This window comes from Brachyistius frenatus, unplaced genomic scaffold (assembly GCF_029030835.1).
Source record: "Brachyistius frenatus isolate BFR_SWC_R1_liver_20210118 unplaced genomic scaffold, ASM2903083v1 Contig_4, whole genome shotgun sequence".
Lineage (NCBI taxonomy): Eukaryota > Metazoa > Chordata > Actinopteri > Embiotocidae > Brachyistius > Brachyistius frenatus.
Window position 1 is genome coordinate 108,743 of NW_027210603.1, and position 21,930 is coordinate 130,672.

Genomic DNA, 21,930 nt, shown 5'->3' on the forward strand with positions numbered 1-21,930 from the left:
AGTTGAGGATGATTATCTAAAACTGAGGACATATTGCCGTCTTTGTGTTTATATTGATGACTGATTAATTATAAAAGCAGAAACACCCCACTTTTGAAAATTTATTGTATGGAGGCTCGCCATCCAAGTCACTAAAATATATTAGTCAAATGACTTGTAAATGTGATGATGTGCCCAGCAACCAATAAAAAACAGTTTTTAAAATCAAATCAGACTTTATACTGTACAAAACACAAGGGAGTTACATTACAAAATAAACCGCCTACACAATTCAAAAACACAACATTTCAATTAAAACTTTCTAGACCTGCTTCCTCCTCCAGGCAGCTCACATAGAACATCTTATCTATGATCTAACACAAGAGAGATTAAAGATTGTTAAAGTATAATTAAATTAAAATCATTCACATGGTTTTATGTCCTATTGTTTAAACATATACATATGAAAATGGTGCCAGCTACTCTACCTGTGAAATGACAGAAGAAAAAAAGAAGCACTCGGTAGTACAGATTCTATTACCTAAAGGCAATATCATGGCATACAGTTGCAAGCTAATAATAATAATAATAATAATGCATTTCAGTGGGAAAATAAATCACTTAATTTCTCCCAGATAGCTTTTTGTCTCAAATATGAAATAACAAAGCAATGGTTTCTAATATGCAGGAGACAGCAGCAAAACCAGTGTATCTTTAAGTCCTCTCAGATATTTTATGGACCGGAAGGAGAATATAAATTCATGTGAAATGAAGAATGACCACAAGTTGTAAACTTTGCATATCATATGAAGGGATCCGTCGCACCTCTGTGATTTTACACAGAAACAAATCCCTGCAACGATTCTTTTGTTTGTTTTAAACCGGAGGCTCCAAGCGGAAGTGCTGACGTCATCAGAAGATTCCACTAGGCAGCTCCTTGTTAAACATGCCATCGAGGTCCAGCTCCCTGCTCATCAGATCCTCCTCTACACTCTCCAGCGCCCACTGGTGGTCAGTCAATTCCAGTGCTTCCCACTCAGCCTAAAAATCAAGGACAAACATTTAAAAACAAACAAAAACACCAAATCCCCCTTCAGTTGCTACTTATGCTGACCCCGCAGTACATACTTTGAAGGCCTTGTTTGTATCTGCAGGCATGGCCATGGCAGCACCACTCATCTGCTCCTGCATGATCCTCGACTGATCTGCACCTGTGGGGGGGGTCACGTCACATCACAATCAGTGTAAAAAAACAATACGATCTTTCACCTCATAATTTAACTCAGAGCACACAGCCGACTCGCATAACATTCAAATTGTGGAAAAAAACGGTCATTAAACTTTACTATCTCACAACACAACACTCAAAATGACCTAAACTCACCGTTATCTTGGCCGAGAATTAATGAGTACATGCTACGAAGTCCAAACACGTTCAGGAAATACCACGATGCCGAGCTCACCCTGGATTACAAACGCACAAACAGACATTAATACAATGACTAACACGGTTTATGTCGTCCGCGGCTCTCGTTTAATTTGTTTACCAGGAAGCGTCCAATGAGAGCAGCTCTATTCCCTGCTGCAGCATGGGCTTGAAGCGCAGCGTGAGCGGGAAGGGCACCTTCGCTGTGGGAAGCAGAGCACAAGACAATCAGTCAAAAGTACTAATGTACAAATTTACATGAAAAAAAAAAAAAGATGAGTGGCAACGTGTGTGTGTGTGTGTGTGTGTGTGTGTGTGTGTGTGTGTGTGTGTGTGTGTGTGTGTGTGTGTGTGTGTACGAGATCCTTACTCGTTACGAATCCTGAAAAGGTCCAGTTGATCCAGCCGCCGATGAGGATCATGGGAAGCACGTTGGTGACGTTGCCTTTCATCATGTCTGTCAGCATGCTCGGATCTGTGGAAACACGCGGTGAGACGCACACCGGCTCAGTAATGACACGGACAACGTCAGTTAACACCAAATAACAGACCAACAACTGAAGCACCAAAGGAGAAAATATCTGGACGTGCAGAACTACTGCTTCACTCGTGATGGGGAACCCGGTCCGTCACATATATCCTGACATCATGTCTGTGGATTCTTACAGATTAGTTTCATAACGAGATCTCTTAGCTTTATAAGGACAACATTTTAACAACGTGATATGAGAAGAAGAAACTCCAACTACTGGATGAATTTTGGGTTTGAGTCGGCCAAAAGGCAGCGTCTACTCATGAGAAGAGTATTTATGTGGATGTGTTGATGTTTGATGACTTAAATTGAAGCGATAAATTATCACTCGGCCGAGAAAGCTCCGTCTTCTGAGTTTTCCAGCTGGTCGTGCCGACATGACACCGGGATGCATTGTGCCCGAGCCTCTCAACCCAAACCCACGTTTGTCCCCTTGTTGCACCCACTCAACAAAAATAAGGAAATAAAAATGTTATTCCCCAGGAAGCTACAAGTACCGGTCATGTCTTGTAACGTTAGCTGCCATGATAAACACAAACAACGTGGCTAACGCTGCTGAGTATCACCATCCTGTTGGAAACAGATAGCGGCTGATAGTTTTGTTTTGATGGAGTATTATTGAGGAATTTATGCCTTGAATTGACCACGTTTACCATCAACACTGACGAATGTCCACATAAAAAGTGGCAAAGTGACATTTTAATTCAAAATGAGCTTCTTTGGTTGGTGTGGATTAAACCAGCGATGACTGATCATCACATCCTGGGGTTTCACTCAAAAGGTTTACCTGTCATCGGAGAAGGTGGAACAACCTTTCTTTTGGTCTTCTTAAAAAATCCATCTTCCTGATTGTTGAAGTAGAACTTCCTCATCAAGAAGGACTGAAACACGAACAGACGTGCGTTAAAGCGCTCGTACACGCTACAGTCACGACACATACATGTAATGACCAGTGGCTTTGTGTTGAGTGTTTGTTTTTTTTAAGAATAAGTATGAAACAGTTTAAATAAATAATTAAAAATTAAAAAAAACCTGTTTGGGAATGTATTTTCCATTTTCTCTGAGAATTCTGCTCCGGATGAGAACCTGGCTGGATTTGGGACACAGAACGTCACATTTACATTAATATTCATATCCACTGAAGGTTTTTATTATTAGTATTATCATTACAGTTTAAAAGTAGAGATCACGTACCTGTCGGAAACTTGCTCCAACGTCAACTTCTTGTCGCTCTGGAGCAGGATGGAGACGTAGTGCCTGATCACCCCCACCAGGAAGGTGATGAAGACGATGGGCAGCACCACCCACAGCCGGATGTTGGAGTCCAGCAGCAGCTCCGGCTCCGCCATCCTGTCGGGAGACCAACCTGCAGAGGCAACAGACAAGTGAGCAAAGCTTTCTGCAGGTTCAGCACACCTTCATCCAAAAACACTGAAACTAAAATGTTGACCAATGTGAGATGTGCTTCTTCTAACAGGAAAATAAATCTGATAAAATGTTGAACAATGTGAGATGTGCTTCTTCTAACAGGAAAATAAATCAGAGATAAAATGTTGAACAATGTGAGGTGTGCTTCTTCTAACAGGAAAATAAATCTGATAAAATGTTGAACAATGTGAGATGTGCTTCTTCTAACAGGAAAATAAATCTGATAAAATGTTGAACAATGTGAGATGTGCTTCTTCTAACAGGAAAATAAATCTGATAAAATGTTGAACAATGTGAGATGTGCTTCTTCTAACAGGAAAATAAATCAGAGATAAAATGTTGAACAATGTGAGATGTGCTTCTTCTAACAGGAAAATAAATCTGATAAAATGTTGAACAATGTGAGATGTGCTTCTTCTAACAGGAAAATAAATCTGATAAAATGTTGAACAATGTGAGATGTGCTTCTTCTAACAGGAAAATAAATCAGATAAAATGTTGAACAATGTGAGATGTGCTTCTTCTAACAGGAAAATAAATCAGATAAAATGTTGAACAATGTGAGATGTGCTTCTTCTAACAGGAAAATAAATCAGAGATAAAATGTTGAACAATGTGAGATGTGCTTCTTCTAACAGGAAAATAAATCAGATAAAATGTTGAACAATGTGAGATGTGCTTCTTCTAACAGGAAAATAAATCAGAGATAAAATGTTGAACAATGTGAGATGTGCTTCTTCTAACAGGAAAATAAATCAGATAAAATGTTGAACAATGTGAGATGTGCTTCTTCTAACAGGAAAATAAATCAGATAAAATGTTGAACAATGTGAGATGTGCTTCTTCTAACAGGAAAATAAATGAACAATGTGAGATGTGAGATAAAATGTTGAACAATGTGAGATGTGCTTCTTCTAACAGGAAAATAAATCAGATAAAATGTTGAACAATGTGAGATGTGCTTCTTCTAACAGGAAAATAAATCAGAGATAAAATGTTGAACAATGTGAGATGTGCTTCTTCTAACAGGAAAATAAATCAGATAAAATGTTGAACAATGTGAGATGTGCTTCTTCTAACAGGAAAATAAATCAGAGATAAAATGTTGAACAATGTGAGATGTGCTTCTTCTAACAGGAAAATAAATCAGAGATAAAATGTTGAACAATGTGAGATGTGCTTCTTCTAACAGGAAAATAAATCAGATAAAATGTTGAACAATGTGAGATGTGCTTCTTCTAACAGGAAAATAAATCAGAGATAAAATGTTGAACAATGTGAGATGTGCTTCTTCTAACAGGAAAATAAATCAGAGATAAAATGTTGAACAATGTGAGATGTGCTTCTTCTAACAGGAAAATAAATCAGAGATAAAATGTTGAACAATGTGAGATGTGCTTCTTCTAACAGGAAAATAAATCAGATAAAATGTTGAACAATGTGAGATGTGCTTCTTCTAACAGGAAAATAAATCAGAGATAAAATGTTGAACAATGTGAGATGTGCTTCTTCTAACAGGAAAATAAATCAGATAAAATGTTGAACAATGTGAGATGTGCTTCTTCTAACAGGAAAATAAATCAGATAAAATGTTGAACAATGTGAGATGTGCTTCTTCTAACAGGAAAATAAATCAGAGATAAAATGTTGAACAATGTGAGATGTGCTTCTTCTAACAGGAAAATAAATCAGATAAAATGTTGAACAATGTGAGATGTGCTTCTTCTAACAGGAAAATAAATCAGATAAAATGTTGAACAATGTGAGATGTGCTTCTTCTAACAGGAAAATAAATCAGATAAAATGTTGAACAATGTGAGATGTGCTTCTTCTAACAGGAAAATAAATCAGATAAAATGTTGAACAATGTGAGATGTGCTTCTTCTAACAGGAAAATAAATCAGATAAAATGTTGAACAATGTGAGATGTGCTTCTTCTAACAGGAAAATAAATCAGATAAAATGTTGAACAATGTGAGATGTGCTTCTTCTAACAGGAAAATAAATCAGATAAAATGTTGAACAATGTGAGATGTGCTTCTTCTAACAGGAAAATAAATCAGAGATAAAATGTTGAACAATGTGAGATGTGCTTCTTCTAACAGGAAAATAAATCAGAGATAAAATGTTGAACAATGTGAGATGTGCTTCTTCTAACAGGAAAATAAATCAGATAAAATGTTGAACAATGTGAGATGTGCTTCTTCTAACAGGAAAATAAATCAGAGATAAAATGTTGAACAATGTGAGATGTGCTTCTTCTAACAGGAAAATAAATCAGATAAAAATGTGCTTCTTCTAACAATAAATCAGAGATAAAATGTTGAACAATGTGAGATGTGCTTCTTCTAACAGGAAAATAAATCAGATAAAATGTTGAACAAGATAAAATGTTGAAAAATGTTGAACAATGTGAGATGTGCTTCTTCTAACAGGAAAATAAATCAGAGATAAAATGTTGAACAATGTGAGATGTGCTTCTTCTAACAGGAAAATAAATCAGATAAAATGTTGAACAATGTGAGATGTGCTTCTTCTAACAGGAAAATAAATCAGATAAAATGTTGAACAATGTGAGATGTGCTTCTTCTAACAGGAAAATAAAATCAGATAAAATGTTGAACAATGTGAGATGTGCTTCTTCTAACAGGAAAATAAATCAGATAAAATGTTGAACAATGTGAGATGTGCTTCTTCTAACAGGAAAATAAATCAGAGATAAAATGTTGAACAATGTGAGATGTGCTTCTTCTAACAGGAAAATAAATCAGATAAAATGTTGAACAATGTGAGATGTGCTTCTTCTAACAGGAAAATAAATCAGATAAAATGTTGAACAATGTGAGATGTGCTTCTTCTAACAGGAAAATAAATCAGAGATAAAATGTTGAACAATGTGAGATGTGCTTCTTCTAACAGGAAAATAAATCAGATAAAATGTTGAACAATGTGAGATGTGCTTCTTCTAACAGGAAAATAAATCAGAGATAAAATGTTGAACAATGTGAGATGTGCTTCTTCTAACAGGAAAATAAATCAGATAAAATGTTGAACAATGTGAGATGTGCTTCTTCTAACAGGAAAATAAATCAGATAAAATGTTGAACAATGTGAGATGTGCTTCTTCTAACAGGAAAATAAATCAGATAAAATGTTGAACAATGTGAGATGTGCTTCTTCTAACAGGAAAATAAATCAGATAAAATGTTGAACAATGTGAGATGTGCTTCTTCTAACAGGAAAATAAATCAGATAAAATGTTGAACAATGTGAGATGTGCTTCTTCTAACAGGAAAATAAATCAGATAAAATGTTGAACAATGTGAGATGTGCTTCTTCTAACAGGAAAATAAATCAGATAAAATGTTGAACAATGTGAGATGTGCTTCTTCTAACAGGAAAATAAATCAGATAAAATGTTGAACAATGTGAGATGTGCTTCTTCTAACAGGAAAATAAATCAGAGATAAAATGTTGAACAATGTGAGATGTGCTTCTTCTAACAGGGAACAATAAATCTAACAGGAAAATAAAGATAAAATGTTGAACAATGTGAGATGTGCTTCTTCTAACAGGAAAATAAATCAGAGATAAAATGTTGAACAATGTGAGATGTGCTTCTTCTAACAGGAAAATAAATCAGATAAAATGTTGAACAATGTGAGATGTGCTTCTTCTAACAGGAAAATAAATCAGAGATAAAATGTTGAACAATGTGAGATGTGCTTCTTCTAACAGGAAAATAAATCAGATAAAATGTTGAACAATGTGAGATGTGAAAATAAATCTTGAACAATGTGAGATGTTCTTCTAACAGGTCAATAAATCAGATAAAATGTTGAACAATGTGAGATGTGCTTCTTCTAACAGGAAAATAAATCAGATAAAATGTTGAACAATGTGAGATGTGCTTCTTCTAACAGGAAAATAAATCAGATAAAATGTTGAACAATGTGAGATGTGCTTCTTCTAACAGGAAAATAAATCAGAGATAAAATGTTGAACAATGTGAGGTGTGCTTCTTCTAACAGGAAAATAAATCAGATAAAATGTTGAACAATGTGAGATGTGCTTCTTCTAACAGGAAAATAAATCAGAGATAAAATGTTGAACAATGTGAGATGTGCTTCTTCTAACAGGAAAATAAATCAGAGATAAAATGTTGAACAATGTGAGATGTGCTTCTTCTAACAGGAAAATAAATCAGAGATAAAATGTTGAACAATGTGAGATGTGCTTCTTCTAACAGGAAAATAAATCAGAGATAAAATGTTGAACAATGTGAGATGTGCTTCTTCTAACAGGAAAATAAATCAGAGATAAAATGTTGAACAATGTGAGATGTGCTTCTTCTAACAGGAAAATAAATCAGATAAAATGTTGAACAATGTGAGATGTGCTTCTTCTAACAGGAAAATAAATCAGAGATAAAATGTTGAACAATGTGAGATGTGCTTCTTCTAACAGGAAAATAAATCAGAGATAAAATAAATCAGAGATAAAATGTTGAACAATGTGAGATGTGCTTCTTCTAACAGGTCAATAAATCAGATAAAATGTTGAACAATGTGAGATGTGCTTCTTCTAACAGGAAAATAAATCAGAGATAAAATGTTGAACAATGTGAGATGTGCTTCTTCTAACAGGAAAATAAATCAGAGATAAAATGTTGAACAATGTGAGATGTGCTTCTTCTAACAGGAAAATAAATCAGAGATAAAATGTTGAACAATGTGAGATGTGCTTCTTCTAACAGGAAAATAAATCAGACTGACGGCTGTCACTCCCTCCAGCTAGCTAGCTAGCTGGCTAGCTCCAGCGCCGTTAACATGCATCAGCCTGATGAGCTCAGTCTGAACAACACGACTTCAGCTCCGATGTCTGATGTGGAAACTGGTTTTAAAGCTTCACTGTTTCAGTGTTAAACTGGTTTTAAAGCTTCACTGTTTCAGTGTTAAACTGCCACGAGGGTTGAGAGCGGACGCTCGTGAGCTAATGTTACCGCTAGCCAGCTGGCTACCTTCCTCCTGATGTCCGGGGTCACCGTGGCGCGAGCTCTTGGTCGTTTATTCTCCAGCTGCGACTCACGCGCTGCTGTGAGGTAGTTAGGACGTAGTTAGGACGTAGTTAGGACACTTAAAACAACCGTTTAACAGGTCGCATCCATCGGCTGAGTCACTCCGCTCGAGACGAGCCCGGCGGACGATGCTCGCTCTCCTCCTCAAAGCATGACGGGAAACCGCCTGGCTCCCCGCTGATTGGTTCAGGTGTTGCCACGACAACATGACGTTTTAAAGAAACTTTAGTTTTTTGTTAAAAAGGAGAGATTCATTAATACATTTATTTTACCATTTTACACATTCTGTTCTTTTCTGGTCGAGAATGGAAGATTATATAATTTGTAAAATAAATGTAAATATTAAAATTGAATGTAAAAAATGTCATCACATATTTTGAACACGAAAATAATATAATTTTGAGTTCATCTTAATTCTCAATGGCAAGTTTTGATTAAACTAAAAGTTTTGATTCATACTTTATATTATATCATATTAGTATACTAAGAGAAGTAACAAAACTGTCCAACTGTATGAGGTCATTCTTGAAGAGCAGTAATATTCTGTTTTTATGTATGGGTCTTTTTCTCCTGATATTTTTGCATAAAATGAATTTTTGTATTCAAATCCATCTATATTTATTTATTTTATTTTTGCTTTTGTTATTTGTTATTCTGCTGTCCTATTATTCCCACATTGCTGCCATCCTGTAGGAAATAATGAGTATTTGTCTACATTGTTTGTAAATTTATATCTTGTTCAATAAAGTTCTTTAAAAAAGAAGAAGGAGAGATTCAGGTTTTATGTGTCATTCTGAAGGTTTATTCTTTTAACATAATACATTTTGTTCATCAGTCAGGGAGGATCAATACATTCAGATTATTGATCAATAAACTGCTCACAATATATCCCAGTTTAGTCTGTTGTATATAAACTTTGGACTAATTGAATTAATAAAAACCTCTGGTTAATGGGACGTGATAACTGTAAAAAACTACAGTTCATCTCAAACGAGCCTATCGAATCCGCCGGTTGTAAATGACGCTGACCAGTAGGTGGCGGTAATGAGCACGTGTCCTGTTTGTCAATGTAAAAAAAGAAGAAGAAGAAAAGCAGAAGCCTCCTCTGCTGATGCAGATCAGGGAAAACTTCTAGAAAACCTCTGCTATCAAAAGGCCGTCATCATATCTAGAAAGCTGTTTAATTTAAACCGGTATGCAACACTGTTGAAATCGGGATTGTTGTGTCTTCTTTGTGGTTTAATTCAGGCGGATGTGTTCAACGTAACGCTATCTTAACGGCGATTAGCCTCCCTGCTAACTGTTAGCAGCGGGCCGCTTGTGAAAACAGGACTAAAAAACGATGATCTGAACTTTACAAGGTCAGTTAGAGCAGTTTTCTCAGCCGGTGGCTAACGTCTGTCTGGTCTGACGTGTATTAGGTTTTCTGTCAGTCGTGTTAAATCTGGCCTGCTAACGTCCATCCGTGAGCTCAATCCACCCCGTGTTATAATTCACAGAAGATTCTTGTAAAGGCTGTTTTCATGTTCCCCAGAGGCTCCTCCAGGCTCCTCCAGGCTCCTTCAGGCTCCTCCAGACTTCTCCAGGCTCCTCCAGACTTCTCCAGGCTCCTTCAGGCTCCTCCAGACTTCTCCAGGCTCCTTCAGGCTCCTCCAGACTTCTCCAGACTTCTCCAGACGTCTCCAGGCTTCTCCAGGCTCCTCCAGACTTCTCCAGGCTCCTCCAGGCTCCTCCAGGCTTCTCCAGGCGCGCCTGCACTGAACCATGGGAACTGACCGGAGGTGAGCTTCACGCAGCAGTGTGACGTAGAGGCACATATCCTGTGTGTTGGTGTTTATTGTCAGGGTGGGTTCTCCTCCAGGCCCAGCCGCGGTGAACGCAGCGGGAGGTACGGCTCGGATGGCCGGAGAGATGACCCGGAGTGGTACGAAAGACGAAGCAGAGACATGGAGAGGGATTATGATGGACGCTGGGTCGATGATCGACACGGGGAGCGCTTTGATGAGCGCGGAGACCGAGACAGTCCGGAGGTGAGTGAACAGGAATCCCTTTGCAGGAGAATATATTCTCTCTCGGCTCTAAATCCGGTCACTGTTTGTCTCAGAGGGGCCGAAAACGACGCAACAGCGACAGATCTGACGATGAGTACGACGGGGACTATCCGGACCAGGACTTCAAGATGGACCAGGAGGAGGAGAGCAAGACCATCATGCTGAGAGGTCTCTCTCTCCACGTCACAGAGGATGACGTAAGATCACAGTTCTCACTCCACCAAATCACACCAGAGGTTGTTGGATTGGCAGAGCGACCGTCTTTTAAAAACAAAGTTCAAGTCCTCAGTCTTGATAACTCGTCCATCTGGTGTGTTTTTTTTTAATGTGCAGGAAGATGTGTCATGAGCACAATTAGTAGTTAACATCATGGCTAAGATCTCGAGTTAGTTAAAGGATTTTTTTTGGGGGGGAAGACAATTCTAAATATGTCATTTTGATGAACAGAAATGTGTTTAATCAATGCAAGGAGAGGGACTTTAAAATCAAAGCCAGCTTCTTCATTGATCTGCTTCATTTGCCAACTTATTCTGCAAATAGTGATTCTGGCATGACAGCTTATCCGCCAACGAGCAGCTGATTGTGGAAGCTGACGAACGCTCCTGGCTGTCTTCAGAGCGGCGTCACCATAAGTTCTGAGAGTCTGTTCGGGCAAGTTGAGGAAATTAAGTTTGTCAGTGAAATTCATCTAAACTGCCTTTTTTTCTCATTAAGGAAGATGGAGCTGCGTAAAATGTAAATAAAAACAATGCGGGGATTTGCAAATTATGTAGACACGTATTGAATTGAAAATAAACATCAAATGTTAAAACTGGGAATTCTTATTGTTTTGTAAAAAAAAGATATGCTCATTTTGAATTTGATTGCAGCAGCATGTTTCAAAAACGTTGGGACGGGGTCAACAAAAGACTGTAACAAAAAAAAAAAGACACCTGGTGGAATATCTCGCAACTAGTTAGAGGAAGTTCTGTAAAAGGCTGCGTGGGCAAAGAGTGCAACAAATTAGAAAAATGTTCATCTACGGTTCATAATATCATTAAAAGATTCAGAGAATCTGGAGAAATCTCTGAACACGAGGGACAAGGCTGGAAGCCAAGGTTGGATGGTGGTGATCTTCGGGCCCTCAGGCAGCACTGCATTAAAAACAGATGAGATTCTCTCGTGGAAATCACTGCGTGGGCTCAGGAACACTTCTGTTTGATACATATCAGTGTGAATACAGTTCATAGCTGCATCCACAAATACAGGTTAAAACTCTACCAAAACAAACATGTATATAAACACGACCCAGAAACACCGCCGTCTTTTCTGGGCCCGAGAAAACTGTCCTGTGATCTGACAAATCAAAATTTTTAATTCTTTTTTTGAAACCGTGGATGCAGCATCATCTGTGCTAAAGAGGAGAGGGACCATCCAGCTTTTTATCAGCGCACAGCTCGAAAGCCAGCATCTGTGATGGTACGAAGGTGCATTAGTGCGTGAAACCATTTAAAAAAAAAAAAGAAAGAACAAATGGCGTAAAGTTTGACACGGTCCGAGCTTGTTATTGAAGCTGTTAGTGGAATGTTTTAAAAGATAAATTAAATGTCAGGTAAACGACGAGAAAGAGCAGCAGCTGTGTTCGGGCAAGTTTTTAATAACCTGCCTTCTGTTTCCCAGATTTGCGCAGGACTGGAGCAGCTCCAGGGACCGCAGCCGGTGGACGTCCGCTTGATGAAGAAAAGGACAGGTGAGCGCCGCCGGTCAGACGAGCGTCTCTCATTCACTGTCTCACGACCCACTTTTACCTCCTTTTGTTGCTCTGCCTGAAAACCAAACACGGCCTCATGTTAAATTGTCAGAGGATCCTTTGTGTCACGTAGACAGTCTGGTCAGGTAAGAAGGTAACTGTATGTGCCATATTTTTACCATTTTATGTACAGACATGACAAGCTATGGTAAACAAACTCTGACCTCCCTTCCCCCTCTCCCCCTGACATTGTAAGCACCCCCTCCCCCCCCACCTCCGTTTGACTTTGACTGGCCTGTAAGAGCCCATTGTAAGTTTGAATGTTGCACCGAAAGCATTCTGACTAACACGCCTCCCGTCTATATTTGAATGCTGTCTCTAGGTATAAGCCGAGGTTTCGCCTTCGTGGAGTTTTATCACTTGCAAGATTCTACCCGATGGATGGAGTCCAATCAGGTTGCATCAACAATCACCAAGCCTAGAAAATATTCTTGGAGATCAGAGCCCAAATTCAGCAATGCCATGCTAATCTGAAGCTGTTTGTGTTTTACTTGATCTTACAGAAGTGTGATATCAGAGGTAGATAGTTTGGATGTCACACACTTGATTGATGATTTTTTTCTAATAGAGCAAGTTTTTCAATCAAAATCAGTCTGCTTAGTTTGATGTGAGATGTGAACTGCAGCACCAACTGTAAGATTTGTTTTGAGAATATTAACCCTGTGCAGAAAACATTCAGCATCTTCAGCTAAATATGAAGAGTACAAGTACTTCCTGCTCACAGAGTAGTTTCATAGCACATCCTGCTCCAGCTCAGTCACTTGGATAGTTTCTCATCTCCATTAAACCTCCGAAGACTGGAGTGAGACATGGACGAGCTGGCAGCACTCCGGTCCCAAACACTGAGAAGCATTTTCTTATTTTTTTAAGAGCTCATACTCAGAACTGCAGCTCTCTCTCTGAACTTCTCCTCTCTGTCTCCTGTTCCCCCGTTACTCCCCGAGACACTCCACCTAAGCAGCGAGTGTAAACCTAGCCACTCTCCTCCCGTTCCAGCTGCTCACTCATTGGGTGGGTTAGTGGCAGGATCTCGCCTGCCTCTGTGCCTCCGATGTCTCGGACTGTGAAGTAACTGGTGGCTTTTTTTGACTTCACAGAACAAGCTGGTGATCCAGGGGAAAAACGTCGCCGTGCACTACAGCAACCGGAGGCAGAAGTTTGAAAACTGGCTTTGCAACGCTGTGAGTGGGATTTCCAAATATTTTCTTCTGTCTCTCGTAACGCTGACCAAATATCCTCTTCTAGTTTTGTAGCAGATCCCAACAGATTTATCAGCTGGGTGATTTCAGCCAACTAAATTAAACCTTTTCAATCTACGTGGCCTGCAGGCTAAAATATCTTTTAACATTATGCTGTAACTTTCCACACTGAGCAGTCGCCATCATGTCCACGTAGAGGGAAGGAAGGAAGGAAGGAAGGAAGGAAGGAAGGAAGGAAGGAAGGAAGGAAGGAAGGAAGGAAGGAAGGAAGGAAGGAAGGAAGGAAGGAAGGAAGGAAGGAAGGAAGGAAGGGAGGAAGGAAGGAAGGAAGGAAGGGAGGGACCTCTGACAGAAAGAACTTTCAAAATAAGGCGTGTCAGGAAGTTGCAGCTGTGGATGAACACTGCAAAAAAAGTATTCATGTTTCATCATACTGCTGCTGGATTGAAGCCATCAGTGTGTTTATTTAGTGTGTTAAACACCGGGCAGGAAAACATTAATTTCTGGATAAAATAAATCATTATTTATTCATTATTATTATTGTTATTATTATTATTATTATTATTATTATTTCTGGTCAGTGCAGAACAGCAGGGTGCAGTTTAAGAAAACAAAATCCTGTTGACATTCAAGCACTAAACAAGTACAAGTCCGAACATGTAAAATCACTGGAAATGTTGTCCGATATGAAAACTTTTATTTATTTACAAAACGTAATGCAGAAAAAGATGCTCAGGGTACTTTAAATCATTTTTATTTAAGTCAGTTATAGTTACTACATTCTCATTGAAATTCACTGTTTTCAATACACTAATGCTATTTTGGTATTTTTCAGTAAATGTAAAATATTCATTCACCATTACACATCTTTGTGTTTGATAACCACATCGGTTGGCTTCTAGTTTGTAGGAACCAAAACAAACAGGAACTCGTGTCACAGCTTTTATTTTTTTGGATAACGAAGAGTACAAAATACAAACCTGCCGGTCGACGGTCCTGAATTCACACGGTCGAGGAAACTTTCTCCTTTCTGTCACGGTGGATTTAAAAACACTGATTGGTCGACAGTTTTGCACTCTGCTATCTGATTGGTCCCATTGTAAAAAAAATACTGCTGAATCATCCCTGAACCAGTTGCTAGGAGACACCTATTTATCTGGGCGACTCGTCTGTATCAGGAAGGTCACCACCTGCGTGGTCTGCAGATAACCTGGGAAGAAAAGACATTTCCCTCCTCAGGCCTTCAACACCATCTTCTCTCCTTCATCATATGATTACATGAAGTGACGTGTTTTATTTCATACAAATCAGACTGAGTATTGATCCCAGTTTTCTTCTGCATCTGTTCGTTTTTTGTTTTTTTGTTTTTTTTTATCACAGTGTGGTTTGTATAATTTCCGTAAGAGGCTGAAGTGTTTCAGGTGCGGAGCGACAAAAGTCGGTGAGTTTTTTAAATTTCTAGAATCTGCAGCTTCTCTTGCAGCTTGTTGGCGGTTTGTTGCAGCGTCCGCTAACCTGTGTGTGTCTCTGTGCTCCTGCTGAGTGCAGCAGAATCTCTCCTAGTCAACGGTCTGAATATTGAGTCTCAGCCGCCAGCAGAATACAGCGGAGACAGTGAGTGTGCTTTATTACCACATATTTAAATGCTACGTTCTTCCAGAGGATATATTTTGCATTTATTATGCAAAGAATTACTGTTATTCTCCACAAAGAATTTCATTTTTGGCGGCTTTAACATACTCAAAGTCATGAAACTTGGCGTCAGTCATGGCGAAAAATGACATATTTTAGTGGGCTTGCATGTGGGTGTGGCCAAATGACTCGCTAGCGCCCCCTAAACTGCAGTCCCCGCTACTTTCACCTACATGCACAAAATTCGGTGGACATGTGTATCATATCTTGATCTACAAAAAACCTTGTTGGCACCATTGCCTCAACTCAACAGGAAGTCTGTCATCTTGAATTTAGTGGCCATTTTTAGCGATTTGTCACACGTTATGCTCTTAACGAACTCCTACAAACTTCATCGTACCGATTTAAAATTGGGTCTGTGCAATCTTAACGCCACCGATCATCCCCAAACTTTTCATGTTTCATGAAAGTGCCGGTCTGCAGACATCTGCATGATTATATTCTGCCACAGTGATAGCGCCACCTACAGGCAGACGGGAATTAAATAAACTTTTCTGGCGAAGGCCAGCATGATTAACAGCTGATCTTTTTGTTCACAGCCATCATTCTGAGGAACATTTCCTCCCTCTCTACCGGCGATGGGATTTTGAGCATGTTGGCGCCGTACGCCAACCTGTCGGCGAGTAACATCCGCCTCATCAAAGACAAACAGACGGGACAGAACAGAGGCTTCGCCTTCGTGCAGCTCTCGTCTCCACTGGTATGTCGCCGTGCTGCGGTCACACGGTGGTGGTCGAACACGCGTGTGACGGTGCGTCTTTCTCTCTTTGACAGGAGGCGTCTCAGCTGCTCACGATCCTCCAGAGTCTTCAGCCGCCACTCAAACTGGACGGGAAAACAATCGGAGTGGATTACGCCAAGAGTGCCAGGAAGTGAGTCATCACACGCACACACACACACACACACACACACACACACACACACACACACACACACACACACACACACACACACACACACACACACACACACACACACACACACACACACACACACACACAATGTTTGATTCAGCTTTGTGAGGACTCATTTAGACCCACATGGTGTAATTTGCTGCTTCCTTTTTATGTTCCTAGAATGAAATGAAACTGGTCCAGTTGTCCTTAAATTCTTCATTTATAATGAATGTCCCTGAAGGTCAAGTATTTGGGAGTGGTTCGGATCCTTTACAGGCTTCAAAATGAAGGTTTAGCTCTAATACTCGTGTGTCCTCTGCAGAGATGCAGCGCAGCCGGAGGGCATCAGAGCCAGCGCTCTGTCTGCCGCCAGCACCGCCATCGCTGCAGCTCAGTGGTCGTCCAGTCAGGTATCTATCGGGAGTTCATCTTTAATCACTGAGGCACACAAGTAACATAAGATTAAGAACACAAACGTGAGAGTTTAGAGAAGCTTTTTTTGGTCATTTGTGTTGCTGTTTGTTGAACTTGATATCTGGCTGCCGAGTGTGTGACGTGTAGGAAGAGCTTGTGTTTACCAGCCAGCCCTCCAGAGATGATCTGAAGATTACAATTCAAATGCATCTGTCAAAATAAATATAATTTTAAAATGCAGAAAATCTGAATTTGAGAAGAATATTAAATTATTAAATCGAATCATCCGCTGTGATTTAAAATGCCTGTCATTATGTCTTCTCTGAGTTCTGCCCGTTGTTTTAATTAAGTAGTCTGTGGTTGAGTGTCAAATTCAAATCCAATATTTCCTGACTGGTTCAGGAACTACAGATGAAAAATGGTTGTTAGTTTTCCTTTGTTGATATTTGTCATTCAGTTAATGTCATATTTGAACTGGGTCTGTTTCTGTCCTTGTAGTTACAGCGGAGTTCAGCTGCCTCTTCTGAGTACGTTCCTCTTCCAGACGGCTTCACACAGCAAACGCAGGTCAGCTCACTTTATCATTGATCAGAGACTTCACCTGTAACGTCCGACGGCTGACGTGACGTTCATCACTTGTGATTCAGGGGCAGAGTTATCCGGTGTGGCCGCAGCAGCCTGAAGGACTGGCTCCTGTCGGGGGAGATGGATTACTCGGAGGTAATAAGAGGTGTCATCACTCACATATTGTGGGTCATTTTTATAAGGGGGCTAAGATTTATGAATTTATTGTGCCTGTGCAGCTGCTCCAGGAATCCCAGCAGCCTCAGGTGTGCTCGTGTCTCAGGGCGCTCATGTTTACCCACCTCTGATCATCAGCCAGCCGGCCGTACAGGTGAGCAGCGTGTAAACATGGCTTGTCCTCATCTATAATTAATCACTCCCAGTGAAATCAAAAGTTAATCATGGTTTCTTTTGATTTCCCTTCGTTTCAGACTCCTCAGCTCGTGAGGCCGGTTGTCGCAGCACAACAGGCTGCTGGGTTTGGCACCACGTCACCGGTAACGCCGGCGTCCTCCGCGGCTGCAACGCCGCTCTGTGCTGCTCCGACCACATCAGGTGAGATCAACAACTACAGAATTACTCCTCTGTATGTGGAGGCGGAGATCCAAAGTCTAACAAACTATTGAGTTTGCCAGAAAAAGATGTATTATGTCCAGATACACGGGATGGTAAAAGTACCAGGATGTCCTCCTGCATCGTATTCTGCAGTCCGCAGGCCAGCATGCTACTCTGGCAGGTGGTGGCGCTGAAGCTCCGCCCACAAAAGGAAGAAGAAGAAGTTTCAAATCGCATCCTTTTTTCTTTTTATTTCAAAGGATCGAGACAGATATGAACAAGAGGGTCAAAGGTCAAGGCGTATTTCTTATGACGCAGTAGTATGACCCAACCGTATACATACATGTAACAGTACATACTGTGTAAGAGGAGCTGCAGTACGAACTAAAAGTAAAAAGAAGTGTGTGATTCTGAACGCAGCGTAAATCTGTTAGATAAAGCGTTTTGTTTTCCATGTTCCTCCTCTTTGTTTTTGCAGCTGTACCCGACACATCCGCATACCAGTACGACGAGTCTTCAGGTTATTACTACGACCCACAGACGGGCCTCTACTACGACCCCGGCAGCCAAGTATGTACACTCCACTCCGAACTCCGCGTTTACTGACAATCACGGCATTTCTGTCGGTATTTTATATTTTCTTTTCCCGTGCTCGTCGTCAACAGTACTACTTTAACTCGGAGACTCAGCGGTACCTCTACTGGGACGGTGAGAAGCAGACGTACATCCCGGCACCGTCCGACACCGACGCCAACTCGGAACAAACGTCCGCCGCGAACGCCGCGGCCGCTTCCTCCACCGCCGTCACCGCAGGCGGGAAAGAGCCCAAAGACAAGAAACCCAAGAGCAAGTCGGCTCAGCAGGTAGATGCTGCTTCAACAACTGGTCTCTGCTAATGGCTCTTACTTTATATTCAAAATAACATCTATTTATATGTTAAATTGCAGATAGCAAAGGACATGGAGCGCTGGGCCAAAAGCTTGAACAAGCAAAAAGAAAGCTTTAAGAGCAGTTTCCAGGGATTCGGACCTTCCAAGGAGGAAGACAGGAAAGAGTCTGCAGCTGCAGACGCAGGGTTCTCCCTCTTCGAGAAGAAGGTACTGTATTATTATTATTATTATTATTATTATTATTATTATCATCATCATCATCAAGAACAAGGAGGATTTCTTTGTGATGATGTAATGACAAACAGGAAACAGCTGATGCAGTCTAGAAAAATACTCTGACTGACATTTGGATTTTGTTAATAATAACTTTATTTGCAAAGCATGTTTCATACAAGAAATGCAGCTGAAAGTTTTTACAGAAAGAAAATATCATGAAGTGATTCACATAAAAAGCATAAAGGAACATAAAAACCTGTGAAAATGTAATTTAACAATAAAAAAGAAACAAGCAAACAAACAGATAAAATTGCAAAGACAACACATTAATAACAGTTAAGTTATAGAAGGAAGCAGAATGCATTTTTAGAAAGTAGTGCTGTTGTGAATTTAATTTCATAATTTAATTTATTTGTTTACCAAAACAAAAATCGGCATCTGTACCATCGTGCGTCGCTTTCCGTGACACCTTCACCAGCCTGAAGGGCTCTTAGCGTTTTGTTCATCATGAACCTGAGGAGGAGACGGCCGGTTGTAATGTCAGATATTTGATTGACAGTTTGTTTTCTCTCAGCAGACGGGAGGTTTTGAGATGCTGCCTCTCTTCACTGAACAGTTCAAGTTCACGGAGCAGGAGACTCCAGCGAAGGTTCGTCTGCTCTTTCATTTCATCTTCACAGCTGATAATAAAAACAAACCTCGGAACACGTTCCACGAATCTGTTTTCATATCACAGGTGGATGTGTTGGTCGCCTACAACGGGGAGAGCGACCCGGAGGAGGGCGGCTCGGACCGAGCGGCCGACGAGGAGGCGAGAGTGACGGACTGGAGGAAGATGGTGTGTTTGCTGTGTCGGCGTCAGTTCCCCACCAAAGAGGCTCTGCTGCGTCACCAGCAGCTCTCTGACCTCCACAAGGTGAGGAGGAGAGCAGCAGGGAGCTCTGAGCATCCCGGGCTCCGCCATCTGTTCACCGCTTCACAGAAACAAACAAACAGATGACACATTTATTTAGTTTTCTTATGATTTGGACGTTAAAATCGCTTTGAATTGTTTTAGCAAAACCTGGAAATCCACAGCAGGTCGCGTCTCTCGGAGGCTGAGCTGGAGGAGCTGGAGAGGAAGGAGACGGAGGTATCTGGCTCATTTTTCTTTATCAGGGTTTATTTAATTTTTTATTTCCAATGAGAACAAATCGAAAAAAGAGTTTCCTGGTGATTTTAACAGCTGAAGTACAGAGACAGAGCAGCAGAGAGGAGGGAGAAGTACGGCGTTCCCGAACCTCCGGCGCCCAAGAAGAAATTCTATCAAGCGCTGGCTCCAACAATGTAAGTGGGAGGAGCTTAATCTCTACAAACTGTCTGTGACAGTCCAGGGACCTCTATTTATAAAACATTGAGTAGGATCCTGAATAAAAGTGTACGTGTGCACAAAAGAGATTTATGAAAACAAGCAATGTTCCCTCCATAGATGTTCATCCGCCTCATATCTAACGCCCACATTCAAACATTAATGCTCATTTCATCATTATTAAAGGTTGATGCATATTAAAGTGTGCAAGAAATAATGAGCGGAGTCAGATTGGAGATGTAAAGTTGCTTATTGAATAGTTGGAGAGCAAAAACGACACCGCTGGTTTGAATCTTAATGAAACGGTGTATCTGGGTTTATATAACATGTTATATGAAGTGAGAGTAAATGTGTGAGAGGCTTTGTTATACATATAATAATGTCTGTCACATTTAATTCCTACAATCAGGCTTCAGTTCAGCAGCTGTGAGTCTCGGAGCAGCGAACGCCTCCTTCAGGCCTCGTGTTGAGCAGCGGATCTAAATGAGCTCCCAGAAATGGGCGCCTTCTTTTTATCCTTTTTTTTAAATGATTTGGTTTATTTTTTTGACTCCTCCTTTGTTTCACCGTCCACAGCAGCTACGAGCAGCCCACCAAAGACGGCCTCACCAGCGATAACATCGGGAACAAAATGCTGCAGGCGATGGGCTGGCAGGAGGGCCGAGGTCTGGGCCGCCGCCAGCAGGGCATCACCACTCCCATCTCGGTGAGCACACCGACACTTTGCCACCTTTTCTTTAAGACACGCCTCCTCTGACAGATGCTCTCTGCACGTCAGCGGGCTCTTTCTGCAATTAGCAGTGTTACCTGAGGGCCACCGGTGTCCAATCTGTCTCCTCTGATCACTCACAGGCTTCGTTAAGGACTAAGGGCACAGGCCTGGGCATTAAAGGAAGCTCGTACGAGCTGTCGGCGTCCGACACCTACAAGGATGCTGTTCGTAAGGCCATGTTCGCACGCTTCACTGAGATCGAGTGAGACGGAGAGAAGAACGGAAATCTTTCATTCTGTGGCCAAACGATCCGACTGTGACAAGGAAACCGCACAAACTCTTAATCTTTACCTTGTCCGTGTATATAAGATGTAGGTTTTTCTTTTTATAGCTACATATTTTGTCATCATATGTCTTCGGTGTATATTTTGTAAAGTGTTGGTGCCTGAAATGACGTCGACCCGCTGAGGTTTTGTTGCCGTGAATCCCAAAGAATCAATGTGATGAATAAAATCTGCTCTTTGTGCTCACACAGCCTTTTTCCCCTTTTTTTCCTCTTTTTAGACAAATGTCCAGTTATTCAGAATAATAAAAGAAAAGAAAAACAGCTTATGAGTGCAAATGCGGTGCAGATGTAACGGGATAAACGGAGACCAGATTCCAGCAAATCAAATGTGGGACAAAGAGTATGTTGAGTTGGGACGATATCGGACATGTTTTCGATGCTGAGAAGTGCTCTAAAGTTTTTATGTGTCTGACCAACTTAGAGAAAAACACTCAATATTCAATGCATGCAGGTTATAAGTTTCAGGAAGAGAAAGAATTAGAAATAGAAAAAAATCACCAAAATCGGACAGTTTCTTGCCGAGTTGTTTTTTGTTTTAAACTTCCTGTCAGAGTTGCAGCATCAGCTCTGCTTGTATTAAACTGCGTGTTGTAAATCCATGTAAAGCCATGATTTGATGTAATGCTTCGCTGTAGCTGGGCTTTATAAGAGCTGTCACAACATAAAAGGCAAACTCACTGACGGGATCTTGCAGAGCTTGAACTGTGCTTCCATTATATGTGCAATCCTCACAGTTTGACTCCTGCACAGTTTCATTGTGTATAAAAATACCCAAATACTAAATGTGGAAGAACTGTTGACTCTAAAAGAGCAGCT

General features: G+C 40.6%; 2 protein-coding genes across 5 annotated transcripts; one reads left to right on the plus strand and one right to left on the minus strand.

The window, feature by feature from the left end:
- Positions 1-88: 88 nt before the first annotated feature.
- emc3 (ER membrane protein complex subunit 3) lies at positions 89-8,602 on the minus strand. 2 transcript variants are annotated; one of them, XM_069707447.1, is made up of 9 exons: positions 8,368-8,602; positions 3,132-3,303; positions 2,970-3,027; positions 2,725-2,818; positions 1,776-1,880; positions 1,527-1,608; positions 1,364-1,443; positions 1,108-1,190; positions 89-1,020 (listed from the first exon to the last, which is right to left on the minus strand). In XM_069707447.1, exons 2-9 carry the CDS (start codon positions 3,284-3,286, stop codon positions 892-894), a joined length of 786 nt encoding a protein of 261 aa, XP_069563548.1. In that variant the 5' UTR covers positions 3,287-3,303; positions 8,368-8,602; the 3' UTR covers positions 89-891. The 2 variants fall into 2 exon arrangements, with proteins under 2 accessions (XP_069563548.1, XP_069563540.1); XM_069707439.1 differs by having other exon boundaries at positions 8,386-8,601.
- Positions 8,603-9,526: 924 nt separating this feature from the next.
- LOC138626054 (RNA-binding protein 5-like) lies at positions 9,527-21,300 on the plus strand. Of its 3 annotated transcripts, none has more exons than XM_069707461.1 (26): positions 9,527-9,635; positions 9,977-9,998; positions 10,029-10,223; positions 10,304-10,472; positions 10,547-10,690; positions 12,153-12,222; positions 12,605-12,678; positions 13,380-13,463; positions 14,862-14,922; positions 15,030-15,095; positions 15,713-15,873; positions 15,948-16,045; positions 16,392-16,479; positions 16,982-17,050; positions 17,131-17,203; positions 17,287-17,378; positions 17,479-17,602; positions 18,081-18,172; positions 18,268-18,465; positions 18,550-18,699; positions 19,283-19,357; positions 19,445-19,624; positions 19,766-19,840; positions 19,934-20,034; positions 20,633-20,762; positions 20,909-21,300. In XM_069707461.1, the coding sequence occupies exons 3-26, from the start codon at positions 10,207-10,209 to the stop codon at positions 21,032-21,034; spliced, it is 2,517 nt and encodes an 838-aa protein (XP_069563562.1). In that variant the 5' UTR covers positions 9,527-9,635; positions 9,977-9,998; positions 10,029-10,206; the 3' UTR covers positions 21,035-21,300. The 3 variants fall into 3 exon arrangements, with proteins under 3 accessions (XP_069563562.1, XP_069563581.1, XP_069563572.1); XM_069707471.1 differs by lacking the exon at positions 9,527-9,635 and adding an exon at positions 9,655-9,803; XM_069707480.1 differs by having other exon boundaries at positions 9,977-10,223; positions 19,286-19,357.
- Positions 21,301-21,930: the final 630 nt, after the last annotated feature.

What these genes read in the sequence shown, in the direction of transcription:
- LOC138626054 (XM_069707461.1), top strand. An exon ending in GATGGATGGAGTCCAATCAG is followed by an intron (nt 12,679 to 13,379) that starts GTTGCATCAACA and finishes TTGACTTCACAG; the next exon opens with AACAAGCTGGTGATCCAGGG. An exon ending in TACGCCAAGAGTGCCAGGAA is followed by an intron (nt 16,046 to 16,391) that starts GTGAGTCATCAC and finishes TGTCCTCTGCAG; the next exon opens with AGATGCAGCGCAGCCGGAGG.
- emc3 (XM_069707447.1), bottom strand. Translation starts at nt 3,286, where the DNA reads ATGGCGGAGCCGGAGCTGCTGCTGGACTCCAACATCCGGCTGTGGGTG. An exon ending in CTCTCATTGGACGCTTCCTG is followed by an intron (nt 1,444 to 1,526) that starts GTAAACAAATTA and finishes TTTGTAATCCAG; the next exon opens with GGTGAGCTCGGCATCGTGGT. An exon ending in AATTCTCGGCCAAGATAACG is followed by an intron (nt 1,191 to 1,363) that starts GTGAGTTTAGGT and finishes CCCCCCCCACAG; the next exon opens with GTGCAGATCAGTCGAGGATC.